The sequence below is a fragment of the Strongylocentrotus purpuratus genome, unplaced genomic scaffold (genome assembly GCF_000002235.5).
Source record: "Strongylocentrotus purpuratus isolate Spur 01 unplaced genomic scaffold, Spur_5.0 spur5_scaffold_4, whole genome shotgun sequence".
Taxonomy (NCBI): Eukaryota; Metazoa; Echinodermata; class Echinoidea; order Camarodonta; family Strongylocentrotidae; genus Strongylocentrotus; species Strongylocentrotus purpuratus.
Window position 1 is genome coordinate 17,704,648 of NW_022145610.1, and position 16,492 is coordinate 17,721,139.

A 16,492-nucleotide genomic window follows, 5' to 3' on the forward strand; every position below is an offset into this window, starting at 1 on the left:
TCTTTTTTGGTGGCAGCGGCAGGATACTATAGTAACCAGTTTTCACTATCAACCTACCTTGCACTCGTCCTTGATGACCTTAGGTTGATTGAGGCCATCGAACGTGAACTCTTCATCATTGGAAGCTAGAAGTCTGATGGCATTATCAAAGCTATCCTCTGCCTCATCATACCACGCTACACCATTCACACACGAGTATGTGAACTTCTGCGTGGCCTTGGAGCTCAGCAGACGTAGGAACGTCAGTTGGACGATGCCTCCTTGGTAGGAAAACTGAATACAAAGTATGAGTCATAGATATTGTGCAACCATACAGACTTTGGAAATAAATGCATTCAAACAGTATCTCTACATTTAAAATGAATCCAAATTTGTTCTTATTTCGCCACTGCATTACAAATGATACATGTATTGTATAAACAGAATATCGATGTACATCAATGAAGTCTACTGTATATGTATTGTATTGTATTGCATTGATGAAACTTCATTGATGTACATCAATATTCTGATTATAAACATATACATCAATGTACAGTGCAATGTAACAAATCAATATTCTGTTTTCAACATATATATCATATGAATCAGTTTTCAATGCAGTGAATATAGCAAAACAGAAGGAAATTGATATATATATCAGAAACACTCTTTTTTTTCTTCTCATAATAATGATAAGAATTTTTTCCAGTCTATTTAAATGAACATTAACAAGTTTATGTCATATTCTACTCATATGAATTGTGAGAGCTTACATGAACCCTGGGTCATACCTGAGAACCCATTGGTCATACCAAAAATCAATTTACCTCTTTTCCTCTCAAATTCTCCAGGAACCACTCTCCTGGAACTGCTTTGCGGTATCCTTTAGTTTCTGTCTGTAATTAGAAAAGAAGAGATATAGCATGAATCGAAATTTCATACTTTCACAGGAATCAATCACACAAAAATGATCTTAATAGAGTGGCTTATAACTGATTTATAACATGTATGTCATGACAAAAAATAAATGTACATGTAAAATGGCTTGCCTGTAGTTCGCTCTGTTTATCAAAACAAAATCAAACATGATTTTATTGAACTGCCAGGAACTTTTATAACACATAATATGTTTGAAAATTACCTAAAGTAAGAAACTTTTCGAGTTGATAATGATGTTTGAGGAGATATAAAGCATGCATATCCCACATACTCGTGTGACCTTGTTACTGGTGTGTTTTTGGACATGCTTGAAAATTAATAATGTACATGTATCTGTGAAGGAACATCCACACTGCTTCATCATATATGTCCCAAATCCAATACTCGGTGAACATATCCACCAAACTTCACTATCTAAAACTTGAACTTTTTGAAAACAAAGCAGCCTGAGACGGAATATATATGTACATGGACAAGACACATGCACATGGAAGTTATCATTGTATTTAGAATAATGCCTCTGGATACTTTGTAGTGGAGGCATAATAAAATGTGCCTTAAACTAAATATTTATTGATTTATGCTAACTTTATGCAAACAAATAGAATGATGAGGCAGAGTGAATGCTCCTACTTCTGATTATTCTGGTGAAATGGACAGAATTAGCGACACAATTTGTATGATTTCCCGAACATCACCTAAGGGATCACAGACATTTAAAAAAAAATTGTTTTTATTGCTGTACATTTCCTCGGAAAGATCTCTCCATGATCAATTTACATATGAAAATATTAAACGTAGGTATTAAACCGTGTTTTTTATAAAATTGTATAGCGTATGATAAAATATTCCCTTAATATCATTAATTTATTGGCATTGGCGAACTAACCATTTTTCGGGACTCAGAATCTTGAATGATATTCCTGATTTATTTCTTACATGGGATCAAACTATTTACAATTTCTCTGGTGACAGCAGTGAGATAACCACACGATTTAAGATCTTCCATGGAATTTCACCGTTGCCATTTCTGGTGGCAGCAGTGGGATACGGGCAATCATTTTTCATCATAATTTTGGTAGGAATGACATTTATGAGTGAAATATGACAAAGTCAGCTTCTTTCTAAAATAAATGATGTCGCTATCTGTAATGGTTATTGACAGTGTTTGTGATCTCCTACAAACTGATAAACTACAGGACACATAAAACCAGCGAAGAAAATCAACAGTGCCATTCAAGCATATTCTTAGTTAAGCAAAAAACTGTTTGCAAGTATGCTGAGCCTATCAAATATCAGACAAAACTAACATCTTCCACAAGACATATATTTTTTTGTTTAAGGTCAGGGATTTCAGGATTCTGTATTTCTTTGATTACTACTGGCAATGTAAAATAAAGATGTAAATACATCACACATAATTAAATTTTGAATAACTATGATATTTTTAAAAGGTCGATCATTACAGATTACTAACAATTCTTTTGATGGATTTTGCTGACACAAGACACACAGGTAGTACACTATGACAAAGCCACCTTAATTCACAAATAAACTTTGCAACACTGACCAAAGTATGCCACTAACAAAGCTCCAAACCAGCCATAATTTTCTAGCGCACACACAAATGCAGCAAAAGAGAGAAATTCATGAATTACTCATTAATGTAAAAATTGTTTCATAAACTTGAATAAATATGTTGTTAAACCAATATTGAATACCACCCTGGACATGTAATAGAATCATGCTAAAGTCCTTTTGATACTTATTTGAATGACAATGAATAATACTGTACGAAGTTGACTGGTAATATCAAACAAAAATGAAATGATCCGGTGAGTATGTCATGGTCTCAATTAAGTTGATGAGTTAAATCAATCTGAGGAGTTGGTGAATTGATAGTGATATTTTGAGAAATAGAAAAACAACAACGAATTTTATTCTTCAACAATGTATTAGTCAATTATATATGGAAATATTTAAATTGTTTCAATTTCTAATTAGTCTTTCCATAATGTATTTGGAAAAGAATTGGTTTAACTATTCTTTATTTTGTCTGATTATGCACAGAGCATCATGAACATACATTTTATAACGTTTTTGAGGTAAAAATTCAATTGCTCTATACTATAGTATAGGCATTGAAATCACACTTAAATAACCATTACTATTTCACATTCAACAAAACAAAGCTTAGCAAATGCCAAGACAGAATTAGCTGAAGATGGCAATTTAAAACAAAAACTTATTAACATAAATAGAACATTGATATTAGAAGTTGTAAGTACAAAATACCGAATTTTCTTCCGTGTAATTGTAGAAATGCTGTGGATAAATAGACAAATGCAGGGGGAAAAAGCAGAAGAAATGCAGAATGGTAATGGTCATGAACACAAACAAATTTCAACAAAACATTACAAAATGATATATATTCTACAATAATGCTGGCTCTCTTAAGTGAATGCCCAAAAGCAGCAGAAAACCAATAAAGTGGTCTAAGTTTTGTGTATATCTTTTCCTTATGAAAAATATATTGCAGACTAAATGTGTATCACATGTCGGAAAAGGAGATAGCAAATAGGTATTTATCAATACATCACTTAGACCACCTTTAAAGGTTTTATTAACTTATGGATAATGCTTTTAAATTATATGGAATTCCTTAAGAGGGAACTGCAAAGCTTGGAAAGTTGGGAACAGATCAATATTCTTGCAGGTTTTTATGAGATGACCTTTAACAAATTAATGAGAAATTATAAGCTTTAAAGGCAAAATTAAATGGAATTTCAGGAGGTAAGCAAATTGCAATGTCAAGAAACATAACTTAATAAAAATGCTTTGTTCAAAATAAAATGCTTCTTTGTAGTTCATTCCTAATAAAAAATAACTTTGGTTGCATGGCTTTATATCACAGCGTTAATAATCTGCATAACATTTATTTTTATCCTGCAAAAAGTTTCAATTCACCAATTGTGAAAGACCTGAGCATTTTGTTGGTAGAACTTTATAGCAGTATGAATTTTCCAGCATGTAATTAAAAGCAAAGGTAGGCAAAGGGAAAGCAGTTCTAGTGAATAAATTCTAAAGGCAGCTGCTTTGAATTATTGGCTGGCTGCAACGGTAAGGAGGATAAGAGAATCAGCAGCACCTATCTCAACTTACATGTCCGGTGGTGTTATCGGGCGCTAGACAGGTGTCACCGCCAGCCGTCATGTTGCAGAATGCATAGAATGCATCGTCAGGGCAACCCTCGTTAGGATCAATCCAATAATACCCTGTCAAAAGAATATATAAAAATCATACAAAGGAAAGAATATATTATATTCTCACAATAATGCTAAAGATTCTAACACCTAAACTGCAGTATAGCATTTCAACTTGATTAGGATCTTCGTTTAAAAGAACCTTAGTTTGGATTATCATTTGACATACAACATATTATGTGCAACTTCAAAGAAGTTGAAGCTTATGATTTTCTTATGATCTACGAAGATCATCAGGGTCAATCTGGAGCACAGGGAACCAGTCGAAGGGCATGAGTGATGCTGTGAGGGGGTCATAGGGGGCATTACTGACCATCTTGAGTCTTTGGATGGCACATGAGGAGATCCTTGCAGGTACGGGCGGGGTTGTCCTTGGTTCCATTTGGTTTTTTGATGCCCTCGACGTCTGTCTGCAATTGGTCGAGCGACGAGAAGAGCACCTCCATGGCTTTGACGTAGGGGAGAGGGAGTTCATCAAAGCCGGGCACGTATCTGAAAGGCATATCGGGTAGATCATCGATGCCCTGCATACCATTACCCAGAAGCTCGTCAATGCCCAGGAAGTCTCCATCTGATGGTAGATCACTGGGACCCACCTGTCGCTTTCTCCTCTTGGTGCCTCCGAAAGGATTGGAGCTGGAGGTGGACAAGGGAACGTCACTTCCGGTAGCTTCAAAGGTTTGTTCACCGTCTGTCGAGGCACCGGCTCCTCCGCCTCCGAAACCAGCGCCGAAGTTGGGATACATATCTGGACGGAGCGTGAGCATGCCACGGTCCAACATGGCTTGGAGATACTGAATAGAAGATTCGTTAAAGGGAAATCCAAACCTTGCAATAAGTTCACTACATCACAGTGGCATTATCAATTCAGCCAATTTGAAGAGCGTATATATGTACAATTATTACAATTTTCAAAAATTCCCCAAAATACCAGTCTACTTCTCTGATTTTTCTGCTTTGTTTTTAGGTTTATTTGCTTTAAGTGTTTGATTTCTCTTTAAAAACAGAAGTTTATCCATGAATCTCATCTTTTTACACATTATATGGTTGAAAAAATGCTCTTAATAATAACCTAATTGAACTGATAGCATTGTCTCCAGAAATGATGAATGTAACAGTTTTCATAGCATCTACCAAAATACTATCAATCTCTCCCATTTTTTTGTTTTTATGAGAGAAAAACCATCAGAGAATCATCATTATCAATTTTGTTTTACATATCATTTAAAAGAAAACTTTTTGCACAAAATAAAAGTATTGAGAGAAACACTTATGTCAGATTTTTACCTCTGCTGTTGCTGGTGGTCCCTGTATGTAGAAAAGGATAACAGAGAGAGAGAGAGAGAGAAAAAAAAATTGAATTTAAAATGAAATGCAAATGAGGTACAGAATCTGAATTACAGACATGTTATGTTTCTAGTATCAAAACAGTCATACACAATTCACAAAGAATACAAGGCATAATTAATTCTTCTCATAAAATAGCAAAGATCTAATGTCACGATACTAGTTTAAAGTTATCAAAGAACAAAATATGAAACATAACAAATATTCCAAAGAATGACTTACAGGTTGTCCAGGAGATCCCTGTAGTAATGAAGAAAAAGAGAAAGAAAGAAAGAATGGGTTATAAGATAAATAGAATAATACATCACTTTCTCTTATCCACCATTTCAATTCACTGACTAAAATTAACAATAGCTACCCTTGCTTAACATAGGTTGATAGAATAACATGTACTTCATACAAATGTTCACTCTTCCAATATTTCATGTGTAGTTTTAGATGACTTTAGACAAAATTATCAAAAATCAATAGAAATATGTCTTACAGCAACAGATTTGTCATCCGCTGTCAATCCTAGCCATTTCCAAAACATTCATCACTTTGAAATGTTTGAGATTGAGGAATTGAATGTACACATATTATAAAAGTTACTTATTCAATTGCAGGAGTATGAAGAAATACACTGACATTTGAGAGAAATTCTCTTCGGGAAAGGTTTAGATATAAAAGCATCAACTGAATATGGGTGTAGGAATTGGGAGGGGGAGGATTCATGAAAGGTATTATGTGAAAATGATGATGTTTGAAACTTACTGGTGCTCCCCTATCTCCAACCACACCGAAGTCTCCTCGCTCTCCCTTAGCTCCAGATAAACCATCTCTACCCTGTCAACAAATATAAGAAAACAAAACATCTTGAATCTCTGTAATAAATACATATATTAACAATGAAATCACTACTTCTACTACTTCTACTACTACTGTTACTGCTACTACTGCTACGACTATTACTACTACCACTTCTACTCCAACTACTACTACAACTACTTCTACTACAAAAACTTCTACTACTACTACTACTACTTCTCTCTGATGAGGCAAAGAAAAAAAACTACTACTACATCTTCTACAGATGATGAAGACAAAAAAAGAAATTAAGAGAATTTCATGAATGATGATAATTTCAATAACAATACGACAAACAATAACAATAATAAAAATAATAATAACTTGAGACATTTACTACATCAACGGAGACATTATCTCGACCTCATACACGATAAAACCCCAAAATCTTCACAGAGTGTTGAGGACAGCGGCCATACAAAATGATTTTTACACAGTAAGCTCCTTGTTTTTAGATGGAAAGAGGCAATATAAATAAGAAAATGAGAATATGAGAGTTTATATTTCTTCGACTTACCGGTAGACCGGGTGGTCCTTCAGGTCCCATCACACCACGTGGCCCTTCAGAACCCTGTCAATCAAAAACGAAGAAATGGAGAAAAATTAGACAAGCAAAAGTATGTGAAGTAATGTTATAGATATGAAGAATAACACAATATCCACATATTTCACAATGTATAATCTAATTGCCTTGATTTTCAAAGCCTTATTTGGTTACAAATATCCTTCAAACTATCAACTAGCATTTTACAATAACTATCCAATATGTCTAACAGACAACTCCCCCCCCCCCCACCCCACCCCCCCCCCCCCCAACACTCCCCAACCCTAGTACAACTAACTACCCTGAAAAGAATGAACTACCCCAAAGACGGTTAATCCTTTGACATCCATTCCCCTATCCCACATTTAAAAAAATTACTCTTCCCTTATGAAGAAGGTTAACAGTAAATGTGGTACATATTGTTCGCTATTACTAGATAAGCAGCCCTTTACTTCTTCTTTTAAAAAGGTATCATTATCAAAGGCATTTTATTTAAAATTGGAAAAGAAAGACTATTCAAAAGATGGAATGTATTCATAGTTTGTTTCAATCTTGTAATGCTAATTGATATTCATGTATCAACCTTTGCATGCGATCACTTCAATAGTCATGTTTTGTTATATCATAAATGTGTTTTTTATGTGCAGGGCCCACATTGTTTAAAATAACTGTTTGGCTACTCGGAATGAAGAAAAGATGAAAAATAAGTAAATAAATTAACACTTACAGGGTCTCCCTTGGGTCCCTGAGGACCACCTTCTCCTTGGCTTCCCTTGTCTCCCTTCTCTCCCATTATTCCAACCTCTCCAGTTCGGCCAAGGAATCCACGATCTCCCTGTCAAATCAGACAAACGATTCCAAATAATTAAGCAAAGACACAACAAAATGTCACAGAGTCCACATCAGAGACTGATCCCTGTAAGTTTTGTACTTTGGTTTTTTTGTCAAGCAGCTACCACAGTTCAACAATGTAACAACAAAAAAACTGTTTTTACATACAGTAGCACCTTTTTAGTTGCAGGTAACTGGTCAACAATTTAAAAGAATGATCCTCATTAGCATACGATGTCTTCACTTCAGCTACAATGACAAAAATTAAAATTAGAAAAAAAAGAAGGAGAAAAAACCCACAGTACATTTGATGCTCTATGGGGTTGTTTAACACATATCTTAAAGGTACTATGTCCATTTTGCAGCCAACCTCAAATTCTGTAAAACTTTGCAGGAATTATGAATATGTCATGTATGTCCTACCTGTGAAATTTAAATGTTAGCAGTGTCCTCATATTCAAATTATGCAAGGAAACCTGTTTACTTGCTAGACTTCACTGTCAGACACTATTGAGTGACGGACTGGCTTTTTTTTCTCTTTGGTAATAACATACATGAAAAGAGTTGTAAAGGGTACATGAGCATTTGTCTACATCAATAACCCACTTCTTGTGATGGCCAAGATTAAACTGATTGAATCTTTGCGCAGCATAAAACGTATGACCATTCGGTATAATTGTCTGAAAATCAAGACTATTAGTTTTGGGCTCTATAGCCCTAAAGTGACAACTAATAGTCGTTATTTTCCCTTTTGAAGACATTTTCAAGCCCCACTTTTTTAGGGAAGTTCTAAATTAGTATTATCTTTCAAATGCAGTTGGAATTTAACTTTTTCATTTTTTTGGCCTGCAAATGGGACATAGTACCTTTAACCCATTTACTACTGAATTTTGTTATCCCCATAAGCTTAGTACATAAACTATCCAGTTTCTGTAGGTTACAGGTTATTAAACATAGGCTCACTGAGTCAGGATATCACAGAAATGAGGGTAGTTATCATCATATTTATGTAAGAGAAGTCGAAATGATGACAATAATGGACTGTCAGAACAGTGCAGAGTTGAAATGTGTAGTCTGACTCATCAAATACAGTCAACGTTTTCTGCAACCAAGAAAGGAGATATCTTTCCCAAGAGAAAGGTTCATGACTCAAATCATCTGCAGAAAGCTAGAATAGTGTTAAATTCATTTCCTAAACACAACGTTAATGCATTTGTACTATCAGCTGCAATATGATACAGAGTATAGAATGAGATGAATAATAAAATACAGACAGAGTTGCTTAAAAATGATTAAGAGAAAGAAAAGGAATAAATGATAAATAATTTTACCTTAGGTCCAAGTGGGCCTGGGTCACCTTGGGCTCCAGTAGGTCCTTGGATTCCCTATAACAAAATATGAGAAAAGACGAGATTATAATATCAATTTGAAGTTTCTGCTTTTGATTATATGTTAATATCTTTATATCTTTAGCTGACAATATGCTTGTTGAAATAAATAATAACATAATGAAAGTGTTCTACAGAAAACAGTTGGCATCTGAGCTTTCAAAGCCTCAATACTGATTCATGATTCCTTTAACATATCCTTAAGACTTTACAATGCCACAATTCAATACTTTATCACACTAACATTCAACAGTAACTCATCAGCAAAGGAATAACAAACACACCTATTACTTTCAATCAACAGAGAAAGACAGAAGAAAATAGAGAACTGGACACCATACAAAAGTTTACACAGTACTATTACCAGGAGATAGTTAATGGGAAATAATTTCCAAGTATTTCACAATCATCATGAAACAATATCACCAAGACATAACTGATGATACAGTACTTCTCAACATATTTCTGTTTTGGTGTTCTTTTGCCATTCAAAAACTGAGGTTCTTTGGTGTCATATTATATGTATACATGTAAGAATCGTTACCGACATGGAGGACTGAAATTAATGGATAAATTTTTTTTAAAAGAGAATAAACAGAATAAACATCCCTGCTGCAATGGAGAGAAGGGTGCAGCAGAGTGTATACTGTAATAAACTGCATAGGGCTGCTTTACAATAAAACAGGTTTGCTAACATATTCAAATGTTGTTCTTGGCAATACTTACAACTTGACCTTGTGCTCCAGGTGCGCCTGGAGGTCCTGGTTCTCCTGGGTTGCCCTAGAAACCAGAAGAAAAAGAGGAGAGAGGAGAGATGAGAGGGAGAGGGAGAGAAAGAGAGATAGAGAGGGGAAGGGGGATAGAGACAGATGAGATGGAAATATACATGAGAAGGGGATAGGAATAGGGGAAGGAAGAAAAAAAGACAAGAACAAGAAAGAGAGCGTCAAAGAAGAAACAAAAGGCAATGGTTCACATTAAGCATTTTAATAGAGAATTGACCAATAAGCTAATGCCCTATCATGTTTTCAGCATTCCATGCAAAACAATGAATTAGGAATGTCATGAACTACAATCCATCATAAAGATTGTATGGCAATCTATATTTTGAAGTTTGAAGTTTGAAGAGAATTAAATTGAGGGGGCTTTTGCACTGAAATAGAGACAATCATTCTGTACTCAGGATAAACGCATCTTTAGTGGATAAGACAAGAACAAGAAAGAGAGCGTCAAAGAAGAAACAAAAGGCAATGGTTCACATTAAGCATTTTAATAGAGAATTGACCAATGACCTAATGCCCTATCATGTTTTCAGCATTCCATGCAAAACAATGAATTAGGAATGTCATGAACTACAATCCATCATAAAGATTGTATGGCAATCTATATTTTGAAGTTTGAAGTTTGAAGAGAATTAAATTGAGGGGGCTTTTGCACTGAAATGGGGACAATCATTCTGTACTCAGGATAAACGCATCTTTAGTGGATAAGGCGCTAGTTACGTTGCTACTTGCTTTGACATCACTGTAGTACATAAGCATTTCATGAACAAAATGAGTTCAAAGTATGAAAAAGGTTGAATGGATGTACATGAGGAGAGAAAGCTACAGATTTTGTAGGGGGGGGGGGGGTAAATTGCACACAATATTTGACAAGCAAGAAATAGGTTATCACAGTTTTCACGACCTTGTTAGATGAAGAAGAAAACTGAAATTAAATGGGCAACTTTGGGGATTGTGTACTTTATGTATGCCAATTGGCAATTAAAATAGGGGAGGGGGGGCTGGTTCTGCCCCTTTATCTACAAGTTCTACCGATATAGTCCTAAATGCTTACCTCTGGTCCAGGGAGACCTCTTAATCCGGGTGGTCCTTGAGGACCTTGTGGACCCTGTCACCAAAGAAAATAAAGTATAATGAAATCATCAGCGATAGAGGAAAGCAAATACAAATATAAGTTATAGCTAAAGGACAGAGTAATATCAATACATTCAGTTTGGTTTCTTCTTTTAATATTCATTTTTATTTCACTTTCAACACAGTCTAACAGGTGTTAGGCAAAGACTGTTCTTCAGCAGCTCAAAATGCATGGTATTCATCAAGATATATGATAATATACTACACAAACCAATGGTTTAAGCATGATTCCTTCATTAATCTGCAAATATAAAACGATTTTATCAAAACAGTCTTTTTTTCTGCCATTGGACACACTGTCTTGCTGCATAAACAGCAGCCATTCACAAACAAGTTTCTGCCTTTGCAGGAGCTTAGTAATATGCTTTTTCATTGATTCCTAATGATAGACAACCAGCATCAATAGGATTAGAAAATTGAATGAGTATATTCAAATCCTAGTGATTCATTTTGGTTTTTTTTGAAGAATTAAACTACTGTTAGATTACATTTTTGCAATATCATAATGCAGGAAGCCTCCTAATATGTGTAAAATATCTGTTTAAAAAATAATTCTGCCAGGAGAGATGTGGCAATTTTTTTGTTGATGAAAATACTTACATTGTCACCAGATGGACCAGGATCTCCACGTAGACCAGGAGGACCATCTTCACCTGGGTCTCCCTTAGGACCCTCTCTTCCTGAAGGACCTTGTGAGCCAGGGGTACCCTGGTAACCCGAATAAAAACAAGTTAAATATTGAGCAATCAATTCAAATCGATTCGATTCGATACAATCCAGTCCAAAATGTGTTTGATATAGCACCTTTTCCTAGCAGTAAGAAAAGAGCTGCATACATTGATTCACATGTTTGGGCCACTTAATCATTTATTTGTTATTTAGTTACTGCAGGACTGCGGGTCTGTACATAGTGTGTCTTGAACCAATCTCTCTGTACCCGGTCCATGCTGCAGGAAACCAAATCCTGTTTAAGAACTGGATAACATTGAACTTGATGGGTAAGACCATGATGAAATTTGAGAGAGAATTGTTACATTTTTCTTCCTTAGACGAGTACATTAAATTGTGAAGTTTATTCCATGGGAGATATTTAATGCCCTATTGAACAATGAAATTAATCAAAGAGTCATTAAACGCTTGGAATTCTTTATGAGAAAAAAAATGCTAAAAATCTTGTTCTTACAGGAGACAGGGATTAAATAGATAATAACTTAAAATATTAATAAAAACCTGCTCAATATAAGAAAGCCTCTTACCGGTCTTCCACGAGGTCCTGGTCTGCCTGGATCACCAGATATTCCTTGCATACCCTGGAGAAAGAGAAAGAAAAAGATAAGGTTTGTATTTGAGAAAGAGGATAGCAAGCCTCCCTGGTTGATTGGTGCCACCATCGCATTACAGTTTCGTTTTCACATGCATCTTTCTCATCACTTTAGTTGCCATAAGATCTAATAAGATATTATCACAACATCACCATCCCCATCATCACCACTGTTTTCATCATCATCGTCATCATCATCATCAACACCACCACCACCATCCTCCTCATCACCATCATAGCCACTGCCCTTATAATTTATCATCATCACCATTACCATCATCATTATTGCCACCATCAATATCATCATTTAATTGCATCTAGTTCAATCTAGTTCAATTTTTCAAGGTAAATTTTTTAAAAAAACCATTAAAATCAATTAAAAACATTTACAACAAATGTAGAAATACATATTGGAAACTAAAAGTAATGCTTGTACAAGTGTGAACACCAACATCAATCCCACATCCTCATCAATCTTTACCACATCACACACAACACTTACAATTGGTCCTGGGTCTCCATCAGATCCTGATTGTCCTGGCTCACCAATGGTTCCCTACAAACAAAATGAAAATAAATCAATGATATCAACCTGCTTTCATGTCCATTGATGATTGGGAAGACGATCAATAGCATAATAAAGGAATGAGATAATGAAATGTTCTTAAATCTGCAATAATAATTAAACTGAAATGGTTGTTCGCACCCCATTTACTAAACAATTGTAAAATACAAGATACAACATGTATCTTCTTCAGATTTATAGAAAGCACAATGAAAATTACAATGGGCTCGATAGGATAATTAGAATAGTTAATTTGGTATAGCATAAAATCACAACAGATGTGCCACACAAGTATTATCCTACCATAACTCTAATAGCATACATTTCCAAAATTAGTAACAGTACATACCCTCAAGAAATCTTTGTTCTAAGGACGTAAACAACTGCCAAGGTAAAACACGAAATACGACGGGGACCTTGCATTGAACTCCATTGCCCCAACATTGTGGAACTCTCTTCCTCTCAAACTTCGTAAAACTTTGTCCACTAATCAGTTCAAAAATTGTCTAAAAACCTTATTAATTTGTCTAAATTAAGTATTGCATTCTATTACATTGTATTTGTTCTACTATTATTTGAGTCAAATCTATTTCTTGTGTAGCTTTGTAAAGCACTTAAAAAGCGCTATATAAATTTATTATTATTATTATCATTATTATAGACACAGCATTGTATTTTTACTAAATTAATACTGGCCAAAGATTTTATGAGCTCTGGTCTAGTCTACTCACCGGTACTCCTTCTGGTCCTGGTAGACCAAGTTCTCCTGGGAATCCAAGTGGACCCTGTAACGAGGAAAAGCAATGTATTAGCAAATGAGAGTTGTGTATGAAACTTAATAGAACAATCCAGGAATGATTACTCTTGGTTAAAAATAAGCTTAGTATCATAAAAGGTCATGGTAAAACGTTGGGAAAGTTGCTATGTATTGAACATACAAAGAAACTCCACAGTTGAGCAAAATCAATCTTTACTTTGAAACATAATATTATGGGCCTAAGACACATTTTTACAAAGCACAATATTATTTTCTTCACTGGATGTTTAAGCTAATATGCAAATGGAAACAAAACAAGAAAGTATCACATACAAAATATCTCTAAAAGCTATTGCACTAATTCATAAAGAAACGGTTTTTGAGCTACTTTACACCATTTTCAGAGTTTTTCAGAAGAATGCACCTACCTGGTTTCCTTTGGGTCCAGAAGGTCCCTCAATACCGCGTGGTCCTGGGTTACCAGGGAGACCAGTTGAACCAGGTTCACCCTTGACACCTGAATCACCTTTGAAGCCCTAGAAGGAACAAAATTTGTATGTAGAACCAAACTTATTAGAACCAGAATTAGAAGCAAGGTGCAAAAATAAAATGGTCGATAATTCATCAATGTTTGCATTTTATTGACAAGTACAAGACTGATATCACAATCCATCCCTTGATAAAAAAAAGTTAACATTTTGTGACTTAAAAAAAAAAAAAGGAATAAAAGCTAAAATCCATGATTGACCCCAAAAGGGACATGGCACCCTTATAAATCCCAAAATTTCACTTGAACCAGAAATGTCAAAAGATTTACAAACACCTGAAATATATATGACCCAAAATATGTTGTTCCAGACTCTTCGGACAAAATGTGATAGTGTAAAGCATTGCTTATGCTATGGTCACATTACCCAAAAGTAGCCTGCTCGGCGGCCGAGCGGCGAGTTTTTAACCAATTTTGCCCGGCGGCGGCCGCCCAGGCACCGCTCGATTTTAGGGCATCGCTCGGTCGCCGCTGAAGTTTTAGCGCGGAGTTAAAATTTGGGCGGCGCCTGCTCATTTTTTACTCGCCGCCCAAAATACGCTCGGTGCCTGGGCGGTCGCCGCCCGGGCACCGACCTAATTGCTGGGCGATGCTTAATTCCAGCAGCGACCGAGCAGGCTACTGATCGGTCGGTCGCTGCTCTGATTTGTGACCATAGCTTAACATTAAAAAAAATATGCTCTACAAGGGGTGTTTTGCAGTCTAAATATCCTGTATTTTAGTGTTGCACAGGGGTTTAATTGTTATAAAGATGAATAATTTTATGCCAGTCAATGTGTAAATCTGCAATCTTGAATGAAGAATGTGTTGACTGTAAAATGCTAGGAATACTTACCCTGGGTCCATCTCTGCCTGTTCTTCCATTTGGACCAGGATCTCCTTTGTCTCCCTGAAAGAGTAAAACAAAAGAAAAGGAAATGATGATTAGACCATTAAGATCATAACCTAGCTCTGAGACGGCTCTGATCAACATTCACAGAACCAAAAAGGGTGAAATTTATAAGGCATCAACGTTTACATAACATTTGCAAAGTATATTTGCTGACATATAGAATAGTTTCATGGACACAACAGCAAAATGTGTGAGTGTGTCATATTCCACATTGCTCCTTTGGGCTTTTAATAAACATATCAACTATAGTCCATAATCTGTAATGTCCCCAAAAATAAAATCAATACTTAAATTGCTACCATTAATGACAGACTCTGATTCAAATGATAAGATGTCTGATGTAAGCATAAGTTGTCAACTGCAAATAATAATAATTACACCAGCACAACAAAATTAGAAACAAGTCATACAATTCTGATAAATTAATTTTTTTCAGAATCAAGTGTCAGTACTAAAACATCTATATTCACTGAATGGATCATTATGTGTAAGCACTCTCAATGACTTAGCTTACCAATCTAAGGCATTATAAATCATACGTTCAGAGCCAAAAGGGCATAAACCATGTGATAAAGAATGAGTTAGTGCCCTTCTGGCCATCGGTGGATGAAAAATTCTTACCTTCAAACCGCCTGCTCCATTGTCACCACGGGGTCCTGGTTGCCCTTGGATACCCTGAAAGTAAAACGATAAGAAAAGCCATGTGTAATGCAACATCAAAGTAATTTCTAGAATTTCACATGATTAATAATAAATACCCTACGCATATAAATGTATAGCATTTTGGCCATATTGTCTACTATGTTATTTTGAAGAAAATAATACATTAATATTCCTTTCAAAGCAGTTCCTCCAGATTGTCTTCTTAAAATATATATCATGGACTTATTAAATGCATTGCTCTTATAGCCTATTAGCGTAAGGGTAAGGGTAAACCTCATACCACAAAGAAGAGATCCCTCTATATACAATAATCTATCTTTGCAACACACACAAATAACTACAGATAAAAAAAAGAAGTAAAGTTTATATATTTCCAACTGCTATCTCATAGGCCAAGCAAATAGTAGTTGTCTTTGCTGTACACATTTAATGCTTATGCTAAACCCTAAATCAAATCAAGAAGGATAAAGTGAGAGGAAAGAGGTCAAGATATTGCATATATCCCCATGGTAGAATAACAAGTTCATCATCTGTTAAAACATACATGTATATTCACTCCCCTCAGTGAAAATTCTGAATTTGACCATTCAATATATTGAATTACACAGCATGAAATAGTTATACAATAGGTCATATGATAGATCACATGACCTCAGCATGAAATAGTTATATAATTGGTCACATGATAGAT

The 16,492-nt window shown here is 35.2% G+C and overlaps 1 protein-coding gene across 2 annotated transcripts in view; it reads right to left on the reverse strand.

The window, feature by feature from the left end:
- The window catches only part of LOC589794 (collagen alpha-1(V) chain), a 54,747-nt gene that overhangs the window by 2,601 nt on the left and 35,654 nt on the right, over positions 1-16,492 (reverse strand). The window contains exons 41-60 of one of the 2 annotated variants that reach the window (XM_030998029.1): positions 15,760-15,813; positions 15,082-15,135; positions 14,128-14,235; positions 13,674-13,727; positions 12,880-12,933; positions 12,313-12,366; positions 11,657-11,764; positions 10,977-11,030; positions 9,867-9,920; positions 9,084-9,137; positions 7,649-7,756; positions 6,895-6,948; positions 6,285-6,356; positions 5,754-5,771; positions 5,472-5,492; positions 4,498-4,978; positions 4,084-4,196; positions 3,217-3,246; positions 810-878; positions 58-273 (exon numbers count right to left, since the gene is read on the reverse strand). In XM_030998029.1, coding sequence (XP_030853889.1) covers positions 58-273; positions 810-878; positions 3,217-3,246; positions 4,084-4,196; positions 4,498-4,978; positions 5,472-5,492; positions 5,754-5,771; positions 6,285-6,356; positions 6,895-6,948; positions 7,649-7,756; positions 9,084-9,137; positions 9,867-9,920; positions 10,977-11,030; positions 11,657-11,764; positions 12,313-12,366; positions 12,880-12,933; positions 13,674-13,727; positions 14,128-14,235; positions 15,082-15,135; positions 15,760-15,813 — 1,830 coding nt within the window. The remainder of the gene's footprint in view (positions 1-57; positions 274-809; positions 879-3,216; positions 3,247-4,083; positions 4,197-4,497; positions 4,979-5,471; positions 5,493-5,753; positions 5,772-6,284; positions 6,357-6,894; positions 6,949-7,648; positions 7,757-9,083; positions 9,138-9,866; positions 9,921-10,976; positions 11,031-11,656; positions 11,765-12,312; positions 12,367-12,879; positions 12,934-13,673; positions 13,728-14,127; positions 14,236-15,081; positions 15,136-15,759; positions 15,814-16,492) is intronic. The other variant, XM_030998030.1, reaches the window with a different exon arrangement.